The 20,965-nt window shown below is 38.2% G+C and overlaps 1 protein-coding gene across 5 annotated transcripts in view; it reads right to left on the bottom strand.

Moving 5' to 3' along the window:
- The window catches only part of VEPH1 (ventricular zone expressed PH domain containing 1), a 243,464-nt gene that overhangs the window by 161,489 nt on the left and 61,010 nt on the right, over positions 1–20,965 (bottom strand). For all 5 annotated transcript variants that reach the window (XM_042999268.1, XM_042999266.1, XM_007086266.3 and 2 more), the window contains exon 5: positions 13,578–13,787. In XM_042999268.1, the coding sequence (XP_042855202.1) occupies positions 13,578–13,787 (210 nt within the window). The remainder of the gene's footprint in view (positions 1–13,577; positions 13,788–20,965) is intronic.

Below are 20,965 nucleotides of genomic sequence, written 5' to 3'. Positions count from 1 at the left end.
AAATCCTCACGACAAGCCAATGTGGTGAATAATATTGCTATTTCCATTTTACACATGAGGAAACTGAGTCCAGAGAGGTGATACAACTTTCTGCTAGTTGAAACATATCAAGCACTTACTCTACTCCAGACACTGTGCTAAAGGCTTTATACGAATTATCTGGGTGTATGTTTGTGGATGGTCTCTTTTTAATTTTGTTTTAATTTCAGTGTAATTAACATAGAGTATTAGATTAGTTTCAGGTGTGCAATATAGTGGTTCAACAATTCTATACATTACTCAGTGCTCATCATGATGAGTGTCCTTTTAATCCCCAATGTGGTTATGTGTTAGCAGCAATGCTTCACACTGATTCTGTCATTTCATCTTTACAATGACGCTGTGAGTTAACTACAGTTATTTCCCCCATTTTATAGATAGGGAGATGGATATAAAGAGTACAAAAAAATAAAATAGGGGCGCCTGGGTGGCGCAGTCGATTGAGCGTCTGACTTCAGCCAGGTCACGATCTCGTGGTTCGTGAGTTCGAGCCCTGCGTCAGGCTCTGGGCTGATGGCTCGGAGCCTGGAGCCTGTTTCCGATTCTGTGTCTCCCTCTCTCTCTGCCCCTCCCCCGTTCATGCTCTGTCTCTCTGTCCCAAAAATAAATAAAAAACGTTGAAAAAAAAATTTAAAAAAATAAAATAAATAAATAAATAAATAAATAAATAAATAAAATAAAGATCTCTGTAAGTAAAAAAATATATGTATTAAAAAAGTTCAGAAACAGATCCAATAAAACTATCTAGGGAGGTATACTATAATCACATGAAATTCAAAGTTTTTAGAAGAAAACGCTATTGCTTTAAATACGGATATAACCTAAAGCTTTATGTAGAAAGGAAAAAAAAAAAAACTAGTGAAATTGTGAGAAATTATTCCTCTAACAGTTACATGTTTTGAGATTTGTAATGCTCAATATCTAATAAATGCATGTTGGGGTATATGTTGTGCTTTCCATATTTTTAAGATTCAATGATCCCAGCTATAGAAATTTCTGAAATAAATTGCAAAAGTAAAGGTATCTTTAATTTTTGAAATGTGACTAGGTTACAGGGAATCAAGAAATACTTTAGTGAGTATACATGAACTAACATGGAGAGAAAATAAACACCCTCGCCCCAAATTTCTCATCTTAAGAGGGTTCATTGGATTGTTTGTTTATTTATTTATAGACAGAAAAGTTTTTATATTTTTAATTTTATTTTTAAATCTTAATTCCAGTAATGTGCAGTGTTATATTAGTTTCAGGTGTACAATATAGTGATTCAACAATTCCATATATTAGTGCTCATCAAGATAGCTTCACTTCACTTATTTCACCCACCCCCCACCTGCCTCCCCTCTGGTAAACATCAGTTTGCTCTCTCTAGTTAAGAGTCTCTTTCTTGGTTTGTCTCCTTTTTCCTTTGTTCATTGGTTTGTTTCTTAAATCTGCCATATAAGTGAAATCATATGGTATTTTTCTTTCTCTGACTAATTTCACTTGGTATGACACTCTCTAGATAGCAAGATTTCCTTTGTTTTTATGGCTGAGTAATAGTCACAGCAATATATATATATATATATATATATGTATATATATATGTATATATATATATATATATGTATATATATATATATATATATACATATATATATATATACCACTTCTTCTCTATCCACTCATCTAGGGATGGACCCTTCCATAATTTGGCTATTGTAAATAGCGCTGCAGCGCTGCAATAAACACAGGGCTGCACATATCTTTTTGAATCTGTGTTTTCATATTCTTTGGGTAAATACCAAGTAGTAGAATTACCGGATCATATGGTAGGTCTATTTTTAACTTTTTCAGGAAACTCCAAACTGTTTTCCACAGTGGCAGCACCAGTTTCCATTTCCACCCATAGTACTTAAGGATTTTTTTCCTCCATATCGTTGCCAACACATGTTGTTTCTTTGGTTATTGATTTTAGTCATTCTGACATGTGTGAGGTAATATCTCACTGTGGTTTTGATTTGCATTTCCCTGATAATGAGTTCATGTGCCTGTTGGTCATCAGGATGTTTTCTTTGAAGAAATGTCTGTCCATGTTTTCTGGCATTTTAAAATTGGGTTGTTTATGTTTTTGGTGTTGACTTGTATAAGTTGTTTACATATTTTGTATACTAGCCTTTTATCAAATACGTCATTTGCAAATATCTTCTCCCATTTCATAGGTTGCCTTTTAGTTTTCTTTTAATGTTTGTTTGTTTGTTTATTTATTTATTTATTTATTTTTGAGAGAGAGAGAGAGAGAGAGAGAGACAGACAGACAGACAGAGAGTGAATGTGCACCTGAGTAGGGGAGGAGCAGAGAGAGAATTTCAAACAGTCTCCACACTGTCAGTGCAGAGCCCAATGCAGGGCTTGATTCCACAAACTGTTGAGATCATGACCTGAGCCAAAATCAAGAGTCAGACACCTAACTGAGCTACCCAGGTGCCCCACCTTTTAGTTTTGGTCATGTTTTCCTTTGCTGAAAAGAAGCTTTTTATTTTGATGTTGTCCCAATAGCTTATTTTTGCTTTTGTTTCCCTTGCCTCAGGAGACATCTGTGGAAAAATATTGCTACTGCCAATGTCAAAGAAATTACTGCCTGTGCTCTCTTCTAGGATTTTTATGATTTCAGTTCTCACATTTAGGTCCTTAATACATTTTAAATTTATTTTTCTGTATTATGTGAGAAAGTGGTCCAGCTACATTCTTTTGCATGTAGCTGTCCAGTTTTCCCAACACCATTTGTTGAAGGGACCGTCTCTTTCTCATCGACTGTTCTTGCCTCCTTTGCCAAAGATTAACTAACCATATAAATGTAGGTTTCTATCTGGGTTCTGTATTCTGTTCTATTGGCTTTTGTATCCATTTTTGTGCCAGTACCATACTGTTTTGATTACAACATCTTTGTACTATATCTTGAAATCTGGGATTGTGATACCTCCAGTTTTGTTCTTCTTTTTCAAGATTGCTTTGGTTATTCGGGGTCTCCTGTGGTTCCACACCAATTTTAGGATTATTTGTTCTAGTTCTGTGAAAAATGCTATTGGTATTTTCATAGGGATGGCATTAAATCTGTAGATTGCTTTGGGTAGCATGGTCTTTTTAACAATATTTGCTCTTCCAATCCATTAGTATGGAACATCTTTCCATTTGTTTGTCTTGTCTTCATTTTCTTTAATCAGTGTTTCATATTTTTCAGAGAACACGTCTTTCACCCCCTTGGTTAAGTTTATTCCTAGGTATTTTATTGTTTTTCATGCAACTGTAAATGGGATTGTTTCCAAAGTTTCTCTTTCTACTGCTTCATTATTAATATATAGAAATGCACCAGATTTATGCACATTGATTTTATATCCTATGACTTTATTGAATTCACTTATCAGTTTCTAGTAGTTTTTTTGCTGGAGTCATTATAGTTTCTTTATGCATAGTATCATGTAATGTGCAAAAGAAAAAGGTTTACTTCTTTTTTTAGCAAAGTGGATGTCTTTGATTTCTTTTTCTTGTCGATTGCTGTGGCTAGGACTTCCAGTACTTTGTTGAATAAAGATGGTGACAGTGGAACATCCCTGTCTTGTTCCTTATCTTAGGGGAAAAGCTCTCCGTGTTTTACCATTGAGTATGACATTTGCTATGGGTTTTTCATATATGGTCTTTATTATAGTGAGGTATGCTCCCTCTAAACTATTTTGTTGAGGGGCACCTGGGTGGTTCAGTTGGTTAAGCTTCCCACTTTGGCTCAGGTCATGATCTTGCAGTTCGTGAGTTTCAGACCCACGTCAGGCTCTATGCTGACAGCTCAGAGCCTGGAGCCTGCTTCAGATTCTGTGTCTCCCTCTCTCTCTCTACCCCTCCCCCTCTCATGCTCTGTCTCACTCTCTTCCTCTCTCAAAAATAAATAAACATAAAAAAATTAAAATATTAAACCTACTTTGTTGAGAGTTTTTATCATAAATGGTTGTTGTCCTTTGTCAAATGTTTTTTCTACATCCATTGAAATGGTCATATAGTTGTTATTCTTTCTCTTGATGATGTATCACTTTAACTGAGTTGTGAACATTGAACTGCTATTGCATCCCAGAAATAAATCCCACTTGATGTTGGTACATAATTTTTTAAATGTATCTTTGGATTCAGTTTGCCTTATGTTGTTGAGGAATTTTGCATCTTTATTCATCAGAGATATTGGCCTATTTTTCTCTTTTTTTGAGTGTCTTTATCTGGTTTTGGCATCAGGGTAATGCTGGCCTCATACAATGAATTTGGAAGCTTTTGTTACTCTTCTATTGTTTTTGTTTGTTCGTTTTTGTTTTTTTTGTTTTTTTGTTTTGCAATAGTTTGGAATAGAAGAATACGTATCAACTCTTCTTTAAATGTTTGCTAGCATTCATCTTTGGAGTCATCTGATCATGGACATTTGTTTTTTGGGAGTGTTTTGCTTACTGATTCAATTTCATTGCTGATAATCAGTTCACATTTTCTAATTCTTTCCAATTCAGTGTTGGGAGGCTATATGCTTCTAGGAATTTATCCATTTCTTCTAGGTTGCCCATTTTTTGGCATATAATTTTTCATAGCATTCTCTTACAATCCTCTTTATTTCTTTGGTGTCAGTTATTTCTCCTCTTTCACTTCTGATTTTATTTATTTGAGACTTCTCTTTTCTGTTTTGATGAATCTAGCTAAAAGTTTATCAATTTTTTTATTTAAAAAAATTTTTTTAATGTTTATTTATTGAGAGACAGAGAGACATAGAGCATGAGCAGGGGAGGGGTAGAGAGAGGGGGAGACATAGAATCTGAAGTAGGCTCCAGGCTCTGAGCTGTCAGCACAGAGCCTGACGCGGGGCTTGAACTCACAAACTGTGAGATCATGACCTGAGCTGAAGTCAGTCGCTTAACCAACTGAGCCACCCAGGTGCCCCAATTTTTTTTATCTTTAAAAAAAAACAGCTCCTGGTTTCATTGATCTGTTCTATTGGTTTTTTTTAGTTTCTGTTTCATTTACTTCTGTTCTAATCTTTATTATTTCCTTCCTTCTAACGGCTTTGGGTTTTGTTTGTTGTTCTTTTGTTTGTTGTCCTTAGGTGCAAGCTTAGGTTATTCATTTGAGATCTTTTTTTCTTGCTTCTTCAAGTAGCCTTGTATTGCTATAAACTTCCCTCCTAGAACAGCTTCTGCTATATCCCAAAGATCTTGGACTGTTATATTTTCATTTTTTTATTTGTCTCCATGTATTTAGTTGGTTTGTTTGTCTTTGTTTGTTTTTTGCCTCCATGTTTTTTTTTTTTTAATTTCCTCTTTGATTTCTTGGTTGACCAACTCATTGTTTAGGAGCATGTTATTTAACCTCCACATGTTTGTATCCTTTATTGATTTTTTTCTTGTGTTTTATAATGTTGTGGTCAGAAAAGATGGATGGTATGACTTCAATCTTTGTGAATTTGTTGAGACTTGTTTTGTGGCCTAATATATGGTCTATTCTGGAGAATGTTCCCTGTGCACTTGAAAAGAATGTGTACTCTGTTTTAAGATGGAATGTTCTGAATATATCTGTTATATCCATCTGGTCCAATGTGTCCTTCAAAACCACTGTTTTGTTTTTGTTGTTGTTGTTGTTGATTTTCTGTTTGGATGTTCTGTCCGTTGATGTTTGGGGGCTAAAGTCCCCTATTATTATTGTATTACTATTAATGACATCTTTAACGTTTGTTATTAACACTTTGTGTATTTGAGTGCTTCCATATTGAGTGCATACATTTTAACGTTGTTATATCTTCTTGTTGGATTGTTCCCTTTATTTTTGATTTTATTTTTTTATTTGAGAGAGAGAGAGAGAGAGCGCCAGCAGGGGAGATGGGCAGAGGAAGAGGCAGAGAAACTTAAGCAGGCTCCACACTCAGTGCAGAGCCTGACATGGGGCTTGATCCCATGATCTTGAGATCACGACCTGAGCTGAAATCAAGAGTTGGAAACTCAACCAACTGAGTCACCCAGGCACCCAGATTGTTCCCTATATGATTATGTGGTGGCCTTCTTTGTCTCTTGTTACAGTGTTTGTTTTAAAGTCTGCTTTGTATGATAATATGTATTGCTACTCTGGGTTTCTTTTCACTTCCATTTGCATGATTAATAGTTCTTTTTTCTCCTCACTTTCAATCTGCAAGTGTCTTTAGGTCTGAACTTAGTATCTTGTAGGCAGAATATGGATAGGTCTTGCTTTTTGTATCCATTCTGTCACACTATGCCTTTTTATTGGGGCAGTTAGTCAATTTACATTCAAAGTCATTATTGATAGGTATGTGCCTATTGCCATGTTAGTGGTTTTACAGTTGTTTTTGTAGTTCTCTGTTCCTTTCTTCTGTTGTTCTCTTCTTTCATGGTTTGTCAGCCTTTAGTCATATGGTTGGATTTCTTTTTCTTTATTATTTGCATATCTATTACTGGTATTTGATTTGTGGATGTCATTAGGTTTGTATATAATATTTTATGTAGATAACAGTCTATATAAATTTGATGGTCACATAAGTTTGAACTCATCTTTACTCCTCTTCCCCTACATTTTAGATATATGGTATCATAATTTACATCCTTTTATTTTGTGAGTCACTTGACTAATTTCTATAGATATAATTAATTTTACTGATTTTATCTTTCCTAATTTTCTTCCTCCTACTTATTTCTTTCCTTTCTACTCAAAGAGTCCCCTTTAAGATTTCTTGTTAGGCTGGTTTAGTGGTCTTGAATACCTTTAGCTTTTTTCTTTTCTTACTGTTTTTCTTTCTTTTTTTTTCTTTTTTTCGTTCTTTCTTTTTTTTTTCCCCTTGGTCTATAAAACTGTTTATCTCTTCTTCTATTTTGAATGATAGACTTGCTAGATAGAGTATTATTGTTGCAGATTTTTTTTCCTTTCAACACTTTGAATATATTATGCCAATCCCTTTTAGCCTTCAAAATTTCTGCTGAAAAATCAGCTGATAGCCTTATATGGTTTCCCTTGATTGTAACTGTTTTCTTTTGCTACTTTACAAATTCTTTATCAATACTTTTTTTGCCATTTTAATTACTATGTGTCTTTGTGTGGACCTTTCTGGGTTGACTTTGTTGGGGCATTCTTTGCATCCTAGATCTGGATTTCTTCTTTTTTTTTTAACTTTATTTTCTTAGATTTACATCCAAATTAGTTAGCATACACTGCAACAGTGATTTCAGGAGTAGATTTCTTAATGCCCCTTACCCATTTAGCCCATCCCCCCTCCCACAACACCTTCAGTAACCCTCTGTTTGTTCTCCATATTTAAGAGTCTCTTCTGTTTTGTCCCCCTCCCTGTTTTTATATTATTTTTGTTTCCCTTCCCTTATGTTCATCTGTTTTGTCTCTTAAAGTCCTCATATGAGTGAAGTCATATGATTTTTGTCTTTCTCTGACTAATTTCACTTAATTAACATCATACCTTCCAGTTCCATCCATGTAGTTGCAAATGGCAAGATTTCATTCTTTCTGATTGCCGAGTAATACTCCTTTGTGTGTGTGTGTGTGTGTGTGTGTGTGTGTGTGTGTGTGTATATATATATACACCACATCTTCTTTATCCATTCATCCATTGATGGACATTTGGGCTCTTTCCATACTTTGGCTATTGTTGATAGTGTTGCTATAAACATGGGGGTACATGTGTCCCTTTGAAGCAGCATACCTGTATCCCTTGGATAAATGCCTAGTAGTGCAATTGCTGGGCCATATGGTAGTTCTATTTTTAGTTTTTTGAGGAACCTCCATACTGTTTTCCAGAGTGGCTACACCAGCTTGATTCCCACCAACAATGCAAAAGAGATCCTCTTTCTCTGCATACTCGCCAACATCTGTTGTTGCCTGAGTTGTTAATGTTAGTTGTTCTGACAGGTGTAAGGTGGTATCTCATGGTGGTTTTGATTTGTATTTCCCTGATGATGAGTGATGTGGAGCATTTTTTCATGTGTCAGTTGGCCATCGGGATGTCTTCTTTGGAGAAGTGTCTATTCATGTATTTTGCTCATTTCTTCACTGGATTATTTGTTTCTTGGGTGTTGAGTTTGAGAAGTTCTTTATAGACTTTGGATACCAACCCTTTATCTGATATGTCATTTGCAAATATCTTCTCCCATTCTGTCAGTTGCCTTTTAGTTTTGCTGATTGTTTCCTTCGCTGTGCAGAAGATTTTATTTTGATGAGGTCCCAATAGTTCATTTTTGCTTTTGTTTCCCTTGCCTCCGGAGATATGTTGAGTAAGAAGTTGCTTTGGGCAAGATCAAAGAGGTTTTTGCCTGCTTTCTCCTCGAGGATTTTGATGGCTTCCTGTCTTACATTGAGGTCTTTCATCCATTTTGAGTTTATTTTTGTGTATGGTGTAAGAAAGTGGTCCAGGTTCATTCTTCTGCATGTTGCTGTCCAGTTTTTCCAGCACCACTTGCTGAAGAGACTGTCTTTATTCCACTGAATATTCTTTCCTGCTTTGTCAAAGATTAGTTGGCCATACGTTTGTGGGTCCATTTCTGGGTTCTCTATTCTGTTCCATTGATCTGAGTGTTCTTGTGTAGAAAAAAAAAGGAAATCATTTGAAAATTTAAAAAATGAATACACTGAAGTAGACTAAAATGAAATGATGGAAGTAAAATAGAATTTGAAAACATTTACACAAAAGTAAAAAAAATATAGTAGAAAAAAATTAAAGAAAAATATTTTTAATAAAAATTGAAAATATAAATGAACTTTTCCTCTTTCTTTATATAAGAAAAGAAAAGAAATGAAAAAGAGAGAAAAAGAAAGAAAGAAAGAAAATTGAATAGTTGGACTGGCTAACAGATTGAAATATGACTGGAATTACTTCCTTTTCCTCTAGGAGTCAGACTATGAAGTGCTTTATAGCTCATCAACTAATCAGGCAGTGAGACTTGTGTTCTTGAAGAGCGAGGTTGGCCCAGTTGGGTGGGGCTTAGTGAAACAGCTCTGTTCTCCACTAGATGGCGCTGGTAGCCTACTGGGGTGGATTGTTGTGGCGCTTGTAGGTGCATATGCGCATACCTTGGAGTGGAGAAAATTGCCCCACCCAGCTACCAAGTCTCTAGTATCGGAACTCTGTTCTTCCCGATCAGCAATCATGCACTTGACTTAGGTCAGACCAGGAGTTTGCCAGAGATGTGGTAGTACCAAACTGTTGGGTGCTTTGGCGATGGATTCTTGAGAACTGCTTTGTCTCCTAAGGTCTCCACTGCAGACTTCTCATTGAAGAAAGACAAAAGGATCTGTGCATTTCTGCCAACGTGAGGACATATCTAATATAGTGATATTTCTTATTTGTGCATCTGCTTCAACTGAGCATCCCACACAGGTGGATTAAATCCTGGCATGATGGAAACCATCTGTGTCCTTTTCTTGACAGTGACAAGGAAGAGGCAACTCAGGGGCAACAATGCATCAGTTGCCCCAGAAGCAGGTTTCTCTGGCCTGTGTTTCTTCCATTTTATTCTCTGTTCAGTAGATGTGCTTTGTGCATAAGCACAAACCTGAAAATGGCTCAGGAGACACTGTATTGCCTCACATATTGACAAAAGCACTATCAAGCTATTAAACATGGTTTCATTTAAATTTGGGTGGAAAAAAAATTCCTGAGGTAACTTGGGAGATAGTGAGTATAAGGATCTATCGGGCTTTAGTTTTTGGTTTATATATACAACTTTCCTCTGTGAGGTGCAATGCAGATGAAAAAACCGTGACGTTGCTATCAAGCTGCTGAAAACAGTGTGCCCACCCAGATGGGCCCTGATTTGAAAGACAGGGCACATCCGGCTTGGATACCCTGTAGCCAGGCCTGGCAGTTCTCACACGTGGCTTCATTCAAATACAGAAGGTGAGGCATAAGTTGATTAATAACTCATGTGACTAATTCCAGGCTAGCTCTACTCCAAGGTTATGCCTCACCTGATGATTGCATACCCTCAGGAGACTCCCCTTTTCTTCTTAAGGATCTAACAATGCAGTTTTCTGGAGGCCAGGTAACAAGGCAGGGATGAAACAGTAGGCTCCAGTCAGTCACAGATTGTGCATTCCAAAAGTTGGAGCAAGATTCTCAAAGTTGGATTGGCTCTTCTGCATTTCCAAAATCTTTTAAATCCTATCAGTGTAATCACCTGATGCTGAAACCCCTGAATACATCCAGAAATTCTACTTTTGTGCAAAGAGAAAAATTTTTAAATGGAGTCAATTTTTAGACAAAACCAGGACAGGATGAGAGAGAGGATCCTAGGGCCTGAGGTCAATAGGGTACTGTGGCTGTCTTATCATTAACACCCTAAACATTTCTATATCTTATATATTCTCATGCATCTTTATCTAACCAGAGACCAAGTTCTCCACACAGAAAATGATGGGGTTTTTTCCAGGGCAAAGTTCCTGCTACTTCCTCTTTATTGCAATTCCCTCCTCCATAGGTGTCCAGGACCCTAACTTCTGCCCTCAGGCCCACCTGGCAATATCCTTCAGTAACTTCATGTTTCTTTTTAGAAGGAGGCTGGACAGAAATACATATATATCTTCCCTGCTGGTTTTGGTATTTGGGAATATGGCTCTATGAGAGTTTTAGAAAGTTGAACAGACTCACTCAAATTAATCAGTTAATAGCTGCTTAGACTACTACACTTATTCTTGGGACATCTGAGCTTTAGTATTCTTTAAAACTAAAAGAAAGACTTTCTAATGGTGATATTTTCAGTGTTAGAAACAAATAAGAAGGGTATTATTTCTCAGTAAAGGAGCCTGACTGACATTTATATAGGTAATTTGGTCAGGCTGATCTTAAAGGAAATGGAATAATGAAATCAAGAATATCAGAGCAGAAAGGAGGTATACCTGTGCAAGGATGTTATTTTTGAGGAGAGAAAACAGACCCAGAGAAACAAAATGACTTGACAAAGTGCACCAGAGACATTCTGTGACCTCCATCATTATTTCTGCCCTTGATTCTCTCTTGATATGTAACTACTTGAATCCAGACTACATATTCTAGCCTCCCTTGCAGCTAGGTATGGTCATATGTAGTTTTGTTCTATGGTAGCAATGGGATATGAATAGGAGGTTGTGTTTGACTATCTGGAAGAGTCCTTCTTTTTTTTCACCTTCCTGCTGACTGAAATACTGACTTGATGGGTGGAGACGAGTAGCCACCTTGGACCATGACATGGAAGTCATGTGTTTTCTATTGTGTTCAAGGAAGGCAATGCAATAAAGTAGAAGGAACCTGGGTCTCTGAAACATGTATTTCTAGGCTGACTGCTTTCTAGACTTCTTTATGTATAAGAGAAATAGACAACTGTATTTATTTAAGTCACTACTATTTTGAACTTTGGTGTTACTCTCAACCATACCTAATCTAAACTGTATCAGTATCAGCTGTATCAGTAGTCTGGAAAAGTCTTAATTGATTCACATGGCTTGATGGAGGAAGGCATAAAGAGTGATGGACAAGACCTGATTTTAAGTCTAAGATAGAATATGCTTTAAATACTTGACATCATGAAATCTCAAATACTGATCCACTAACAGCTGCATAAGAATTACCTGTCAGAGGATCCCACAAATCCAGATTCCTAGGTTGCTTTCCTAGAGATTCTGATTTAGTAGATTTTCTATGAGGCCCAAGAACTTATATTATTAAAAAAACTCCCCATGTAATCCTGATATCCAGGTACATTTGGAAAGTATTTGATCTAGAATTTTATTTGTTGAGAAGGTGAGTCAGAACCACGAGAAAAAAGTTTTCTCCCCCAAACATAGATGTCTTCACGGACATATGAGAATGAGAGATGGGGGAGGGGCAAATATTTTGATGCTCTGAACTGTGAAATAAGTGATTCCACTGGCCGTTTGGATTCCATCTTCTCACTGCACCCACCTAGGCTCATGCAAAAGTCACACTAACAGGCTACTCTCTGTCAGGTTAGCCTTAGTTCAGGTAAACCTACAGTGACATAATTGTATGTGGTTTGTGTTTTTTGTTATTGTTTTAACAGGTAACATTTTCTGTGGGAAGTTTAATCACTTCTAATGTGCATTACTACATATTAATGAATCATAAATGTATTTGTGATGAAAATAACTACCATTAAGGTGCAGGAAGACTTAACTTTTTTAAGATTCCAGGGTCTCACACATCACAGGTTGAAGTTTTTGGTGCATATAAAAATCTGCAAGGTCAGCAGATTCCATCAAACAGCTGTCAGCTGAAGTTGTCCTAAAAGCACTTGGGCACTCTAGTGGGTTTTCCTGGCAGCCAAGGTGACAGGCACGGGAAAGTGTTACCAGAAGGCAGATGGTGGCAGGCGTGAGACATTCCCAGCAGCAGTGGATAGAGAGGGATTATACTAAGCAGCATGTCCACACCAAAGTAATCCTTTTACAAGATCCCCCCATCATGTTGATGGTTACAGGCTGATTGGCAGCACAGCTCTCCCACCTTCGTCTGGGAAGCTAGAGGACAAAGGCCCTCCACCAGAAGGAAGCCTCTCCTTCACTAGGCCCTCTGCAAATCTCAGCAGATATAAAATAAAACAGAACCACAGATCCATTCTAAGACAAACTTTGAAAAGAGTGCTAAGGATAGCAAAGATCTAATTCCAGCGGGGTCACCAACTAACCCAGTCTCGGTCTGGGTAAGTCATTCAACTTTTCTTGCCTTTAATTTTCTCTTGTGTAGAATCAAGAGGTTGAACTTGATGGACTATGGATTCCCTTTTAAGAGTTGTACGATTTTTATAACTGTATTATATGTAAGTGGGTGAAAATAAAAGCTTCCCTCTATCAATTATATATTTACTTTTATTTTAAAAAGATAATAGTCCTAAAGCCCAATATAAAATCATCAGACAGACATGCATGCGTGCACACCCTTCAGAACCTGAATTTCTGGAAATCGTTTCTCGGTCGCCTAATCCCCACAAACTGATGGCATCCTGTTGTTCCTGCCAAAAGATTCTATTATGCAAATATTTAGGCTAGGCCTTTTAAACAACCATGAACATTTATTTCACTCTTCCAAGTAACATCATCCGGAGGGCTCAAAATACACCAACGAATGCAGGCACTTATTGACAGTATAGCTATGGGATCTTTTAATCAGTAGTGTTTGAGGCCTAACCCTATGCTTACTGATGGTTTCCTCAGTTAAGCAGAACTACAACCAGAAATGAGTTGAAATTCTTTTACTGGTTATTGTTATTACAAAGTGGTCTTAATCTGTCATAGTGCTTCCTCCATTTTAATCCTTTCCCTTCCGCAGGTGACACTCCAGCAATGAGATCCTTACTTCCTGAACCTTCCACCTAGCTCTGCTATAATGTGTCCTTGATCCAAAGGCCACTGTCCATGCAAAAGTTTTGAAAGAAAAATGGGAGCTCTCAGAAGTTCCAGGACCCATTTGCAGCTCACAGAGCCCCCAGTGGATTAAGTGCCAATGGAATTTAGAGAGAAAAAAAAGTCAAACTTACTTCATCCACATGCCCCACAGCTCCATAGATTCTCGCCATTTGTCCGATGAGGTAGGGGAATCTCTCACCAATCTCTTTCAGCATTGGAAGAAAACTGTTCAAAGCCACAGGTTCATAGCCTGCTATCTCTATGAGGATGTTTAGGATGACATCATTATGGGTTGAGTCTTTCAAATGCCTGATTAGGAAAGGAATACACTTCTGAACCACCTATGAAAAGAAAAGAGAGAGGAAGAGAAGAGAAACAAAGAGGAAAATTAATTAAATCAGGACTAATTTAATATTTTTTGATTTTATGAAATCTGAAGTCAACACATTCTGGGATTATTGCCCTCATTGGAACTCAAGCAAATACAAGTCTGAAATTTAGAATTTACGATAAAATTTCAGAGGCTTCAGTTTGTTTCCCTTTTTCATTTCATCTGTGAAATGAAAAGTAACATTTCATTTCATCTGTGAAATTGAAGAGTAACAACATTACATTATAAAATGTTTAGATGCTGCTATTCATAAGTCAAGTTTTGATATGTTATATCCTCACCAGAATATTAAATTTCCTCCAATCCACCATAAAAGTGCAACTTAAAGGGCAATATAAATATGCAAAAGATACTTGATGACTTCAGTGAAAGCCTTCAAATTGGAGAAGTATGGTTTGGAAATATTTAATAATAAAAATAAGAAAGCAGGAAACAGCCTTTAAATTTTCTTCAATATTCCATTTTGATCACAAAAAAGTACTAAGATAAAAAACATTACTAAAGTAAAATAATTTCTACCATATTCCTGACACCCTAATATCGCGTTCTTGATTTTGAATGCTTGTATTAATATAAAGATGCAATAATTCATATTGAAGAAAATGTGACTTTTTGTGGAATAAAGTCACTATGTTAATACACAGACACATTGCACACTGACAACTTAATGAATTGTTTTGTCTGCTAAAATAAAACAATTAGAAAGGACAACCCGTGGAAACTGAACAGTAAAAATAAAAACAATTTGCCCATCTATACTTCTATGCTGGTTTGTTTAGTTTGTTGTTGGTTTGCTTTTTTGGTTGGTTACTTTTTTGGTAAGGTGGACTTGAAATGTAGCTTCCAGTATTAAAACAGAATCTGATACTCAGCTCAACCTGCTAAATTTAATAATCCACCCTTTGCCAAAACCCTGCTTCTCTCACTTCCCGCTCTAGCTTCAAGTGTCTCTTTTCCCCATGAATGGCACCATTATCTACCTGGCTACTCAAGTCAGAAGTCTGGGAATCATTCTTGACTGTTCTTTTTCCCTTATCATTAGCCTCCTCCAAACAACCACCAAGTCCTACTGATTCCACCTCCCAAGTATGCCACAGATCTGTCTACTTCCATTAATTTCCATTCATTTCTCCATTCACTTATTTACAAATATTTATTGAGTCCTTCCTATTTGCAAGGTAGTATTCTAGGTGCTAAAGCTGCTAATAAGTCTAGCAGATTCCTGCCATAGTGGAACAATTCACTGCCTAGTAAATGAGACATTTCATGAAACGAGTAATTTTAATAGAAATGCATAATTATAAATTTTAATAAATGCCATATAGCAAAATACAAGGTGCTGTGACAGACTATCCTGGAGCCCTAGGTTAAGCTGGCATCAGGGAAGTACTCTCCCAGCAGGCACATCTAAGCTGAGACCACTGATCCAATTATCCTGAACTTGGGTTATTCCAACAGCTTTCTAACTCTTCTCTCTGCCATCAGTCTTGTCCATCCAATTCCTTCTCTACCTTGTGGCCTCAATAGCAACCCTTCCCCTGCTTAAAATAGTTCACTGATTTGCCATCAATCTCAAGATAGAGGCTTAACATACCTTTTCCAAACTGATGCCTATCCATTTTTCTAGATGTATCCCCCCATCCAGATCCCATCAGATATCATACTTCAACCATGTGGATTTTTCCAAAATGTTTTCTTGACCTGCTAAGATTTCTCTTGCATCTAGGGTTGTACTCACGTGATTCACTCTGCCTGTAATTCTTATTGCCCCTTTTTTTCTGGATACTCCTTCTCATTCGTGAGGCTTTGGATTAGCTGCTGTTGCCTTTAAAAGCCTTCCTCCACTCCCTTCTCTTTCCTCCTCAATCCGTGCCCTGGCTGAAGCCCCTATCACACCCTACATGGCTCCCAGCAAACCCTTCTCATGCCTTCTTCATATTGCTAGTCTAGATGCTTGTTTTGCAGGCTGGATTAAAAACTCTATAAGAGTTTGTACCCCATTGTATAGCCAAAGCCTAGCACAGAGCCTGGCCAGAAACTGAGTCAATAAATATTTGAGGAACAAACCGAACGAAGAAAAATCTAAATGGTTTTACAGGCTAGCATTTGAATAACCTCCACACCCCACCCCATAGTGTTGAATAGTTGTACATAATGTTTTAATGGATATATTGTCACATGTCATATACAACATAACTAACAGGGACATGAAAGCAGACATTTTGAGAGGACTAAAATTATCCTACATATAAATTTAAACTGGATATTCATATCCAGTACTTATGGAGGAAGGGCCAGGACTAGTTTCTGGTATACAGCATACATGATTGAACAGGTCTACAAATGTTGCCTATGCATTTGGGAATGGTTGTATGTCCTTCCGGAGAAACAAAGAGAGATCCCTGGCACATAAGGTAGAAGTGTCAGCCAGCTGCTCTAGGTCAGGGCAGCATATTTAACCTGAGTCTTTTAGTAATGGAAAATGCTTACACATTTCCTGCCCCATTCTATAAAATTCTATTTCCTAGTCCTTACCCTTCATGTCCTATTTCTGGAACATGAAGGTCTCTGTGACATGTGCTTCCAGTCATGCCAATTTTATTTAAACTCCAGCCATACATCCCAAGCCATACAAGAGTATACTATATGTACTGTACCATAAAGAAAAAGAAAAAGAAAAAGAAAAAGAAAAAGAAAAAGAAAAAGAAAGAAAGGAAGAAAGAAAGAAGAAAAGGAAAAGAAAAGGAAAAGAAAAGAAAAGAAAAAGAAAAAAAATAAAGCTGGTTCGAGACAAATATATATGCTTAGGCACAGTTGAATCCATAGAAGCAAAGAGTAGAGAAGACTTGAATAGTGTAAACAAAGTAATTTTACTGATTAAACAAAAATTTATTATTTTGTGGTTTCCTGATAACCCAAAAGCTTGTTATGATGGTGACAGAAAAGACAGATATTTCTTGAAGTTTATCACACACATGAAAGGAAAGCGGTGCTTTGGGCTTTAGACAGATTATTCTTAGATAAGAAGGAATTTTATTTTCTAAATACAGGCATTTCCTCAGGCTGGTCTCTTTCGTGCTGCCTCACTGGGGAGCTGCTTCATATCTCAGAGAAGGCCTTATCATCACTGAGAGCAGAGCAGCCACTAAGACAGCGTAGATGTCTAGCAGAGGGCAAGCTGACACGGCCTTTGTTGAGACCATAGCCTCATGGCATGGACCACCGAAAGAGCTTCCAAGCTGTCCTATCTAATCATGTCAAGACTTCAAAGGTTTGTCATGGCCTACGGCTGGGATCCCAATGCCATGGCATTCCAGGGTCTTCACTGACTGGCATATCTACTGCCTCTTCCACCATGAACTCTGACCCAGCGACATGCCACAATCACCCACAGTGGCTTAAACATGGAGAGGATGCTCATGCTTTCAAAGCCCATCTCAAAGAGCTCTACTTCTGGGAAGCCTTCCCCATAGCCCACCCTAACACATGCAGGACCTAGGGCTAGAGTGCAAATAAAGGGCCCTACACCACACACTCAAATACTCAGGTGCTACCCTCTACCTGACACATGTACCTTTATAACAATCTTGGAGGCCTGATTTGAATTTGGAATTTTTGGCCTGTATAGAGGGAACAGAAAGAAATGACCTCTAGGCCCCATTCCTTGCCCCTCTCTTCTCTTTCTATTCCTGGCTTTGTCCTGAAAGGAGTCTTGTATGCATGTATATGAATACCCCAGCCCACAAATGCAAGTTGATCTAAAACACCCCTCAGGCCTGTGGGGTCATGCTGTTGGCACGGCCTGTCCTTGGGAGAACAGATCCAGGGGCCAGGCCTGTTGAAGCCTTAGGAGGACAGAGATGTACAGGAAAAGAATTCCAAGGTCCCAGTGACCTGGACTACGTTTATTAGGTGACAGAATGTGTGGAAACTGGGGGAACATGTAGATGAGGGCCAGACCAGGATCCTCTAAAGTAAATAGCCCAGGCAAGGCACCTTCCCTGGCTCTCCATTCCTTCCTGAGTGGAATTAACCGCTGCCTTTTTTGTGCTCTCAGAGCAGTCTGCTGACAGTTTTAGCATCTTGCCACTGAACTGAAGTTTTGTGGACATATCTCATCAGCCCAGGCCATGGGGCCATGAGGGTAGGGCCATCTGAAAACATAGCACCATAATACATAGCAACTTAATTAGCAGCAAATGACATTTAAATTTTTATGTATATAATAAAAGGTAGAGCTACTGTGTGTATGCACATATGTGTACATGTGTGTGCATGTACTCCCTCTTAAATTTTCCTTGGGCTCAATTTTCTCTTCTAATTGATTTGGCCAGCATTAACAATTTCTATTACTCTTCGAAACCCTATAAAATAACTGCCACTCTTTTCATTTACTAATTACTCCCACCATAGTGACAAAATATATATACTGAAAATTATGGTTCTGCTCCAAAGACTGTTGTAGAACAGTCTATATATTCCATCACTCCATCTTCTTAATGTTCTGCAAATGGCTTATTTTAAATAAATACCAAAAGTGACCCCTGAGTATTGTCAGCATGATGATGCTGTGTTAGGTGCCTCAGGATTAGGTATGTGAAGAGGAATGCCGTAAGCTTGAAAATCCAAGAAAATGACTCTTTGCTCTAGGGACCGGACCACAAAAGCAGTTCCTCTGGGTTTGTACATTAATCAACGGAGGGCTGAAGTTGCTATTTTCTGCCACTCATCTCTGTACGGTTGGGGCTAGAAGCCCAAGTCCTGGGGATAATAACAGATGGGCTCTTATGTGTTACTAAATGCTGTTCCTTTTGTTGGCTAGGTTACAGCATGGTTTATAGCAGCCAAGAATACAGACTTAGCCCCAAAAGGCCACTTGGAAAATTGACCACCCAGCCTTTTCCTATAAATGAACCCTGAGGATTCTCTGGAGGTTCCAGCCATGAATCACTAGCCAGGAACTGCCCCCCTTTAACTGGGAAGGATGGTTTTCTGACAGAGGGATACCCAGAGGGCAGTGATGGAGGAAGGGGACCAACCTGCCTGGCCAGCCACACGTGAAGCTCACAGATATATGGATGTTGAAGCTCTGCCACCTTTACGATCTCAACCTTGTCTTCACTGGAGAACCTGCTCAATTTACCTCCTATTTACAGAGCATTGGCATAGCTTTTATGCAGAAAGGAAAACTTCACTTTAATCCCAGTTCCACAGGATCAAACCCTTCTTATTTATCTTCTTGCTTCATCTGCAATGAAGTTATAATAACTAGACTTAAATTGGAAGTCTCAGTCTGCATTTCTGATTGTTGCCATTGTTTTCAATTTCCTCTCTCCCTTTCTCCATATATGTCTCCCTTCCTTTTTACGCACTGTCTAATTAAGGAACATGAGAGAGAGGAGGTGAATCCAGCATGTCTCTGGCTCACTGTCTGCACACCTCAGTAACCAAGTGTTAGCCATGAAGAGCCCCATGATGAGCCGCGGGAGGCAGGTGGAGGCCCACTTTAACATGATGGGCAGTGCTGGTGGGAAACAGAGGTTGGGTCCTTCCCCTGCTACAACTTCTCACCCATTAGGGCCCTGGCACAGGTGAGGTCCATTCACATCACTGTGCCTGTTTCCTAAACCCTTGCGGCTTCATCCTGGGATCCACACTTAGCATGCACAACACCTACAGGACTCTGCTTTCACTCTCTCCTCATTCAGTTCAGGTCTCTACTTCTGCCATAGAGCTCACCTTTCTGACCACCTTTGTCTACTGAGCCCTCTCAACCCCCCATCTGCTTCACAAGCCATGCCTTATAGCCTCAAGTTTTCAGGGTGTTGAGGTAAAAAGATCTGAATGGCTGAAATTAGATTGGGTTTATGTTGTACCTCAGGCTTATCTCTATGGCTTTAGAAAAGTTACCTAACCAGTGACAGCCCCAGATTTTCTGTAAATGGCCGTCATATGGGAAGCATCGTGACCGTAATGGCCAGTGGAAGACATGGACATTGCCTATTTGAAAATTGGAGGGGCTGCTACAGATGAGCAGGGTGTGAAAAGCCACCTCACTATCACTACTTTGTACCACCACAGTTCTTAACCCTTCCAGACTTTGACTTTTCTGTTTACCAAAGGAAAGGTTGTTATGGGGAATAAGTGAGATAATGTTGTAAAACACCTACACAGTGTCTGGTACTTGGCATTAGTTCAACCACTATTAGTGTCCTTGTTTACTCTCCTCTGCCTCCTGTAACCAGCTGAGAACACTACAGTAATATTTTGGAGATATTCCAGACCACCACAATAAAGTGAATGTCACAATAAAGAGACTCAAATGATTTTTTTAGTTCCCCAATGCATATAAAAGTTATGTTTATGCTCTAGTCTATTAAGTGGGCAATAGTATTATGCCTAAAAATATATACGCTTTAATTAAAAATACATTATTGTTAAAATCATCTGAGCTTTTAATGAGTTGCAAGCTTTTTGCTGGTAGAGGGTCTTGTCTTTATATTGATGGCTACTGACTGATCAGGGTGGTGGTTGCTGAAGGTTGGGGTATCTGTTGCAATTTCTCGAAATAAGACAGCAGTGAAGTTTGCCACATCAGTTGACTCTTCCTTTCACAAATGATTTCCCTGTACCATGCAATACTGTTTGGTAGCATTTTACCCACAGTGGAACTGTTTTCAAAATTGGAATAAGTCCTCTCAAACCCTGATGCTGCTTTATCAGCTAAGTTTATGTAACATTCTAAATCTTTTGTTGTCGTTTCCACAATCTTCACAGCATCTTCACCAGGAGTAGATTCCAGCTCAAAAAAACCACTTTCTTTGCTCATCCAAAAGAAGCAAAACTTCATCTCTTAAAGTTTTATCATGAAATTGTAGCGATTCAGTCCCATCTTCAGGCTCCACTTTTAATTCTAGTTCTTATGCTATTTCTACCATATCTGCAATTACTTCCTCCACTGAAGTCTTGAACCCCTCAAAGTCATCTATGAAGGTTGAAATCACCTTCTTCCAAACTACTGTTCATGTTGATATTTTTACCTCTTCCCATGAACCATGCATATTCTTACTAACATCCAGAATGGTAACTTCTTTCCAGGGGGGTTTCAGTTTACTTTGCCTAGATACA

The sequence above is a fragment of the Panthera tigris genome, chromosome C2 (genome assembly GCF_018350195.1).
Source record: "Panthera tigris isolate Pti1 chromosome C2, P.tigris_Pti1_mat1.1, whole genome shotgun sequence".
Classification (NCBI taxonomy): domain Eukaryota; kingdom Metazoa; phylum Chordata; class Mammalia; order Carnivora; family Felidae; genus Panthera; species Panthera tigris.
This window is presented reverse-complemented; position numbering and strand designations above follow the sequence as displayed.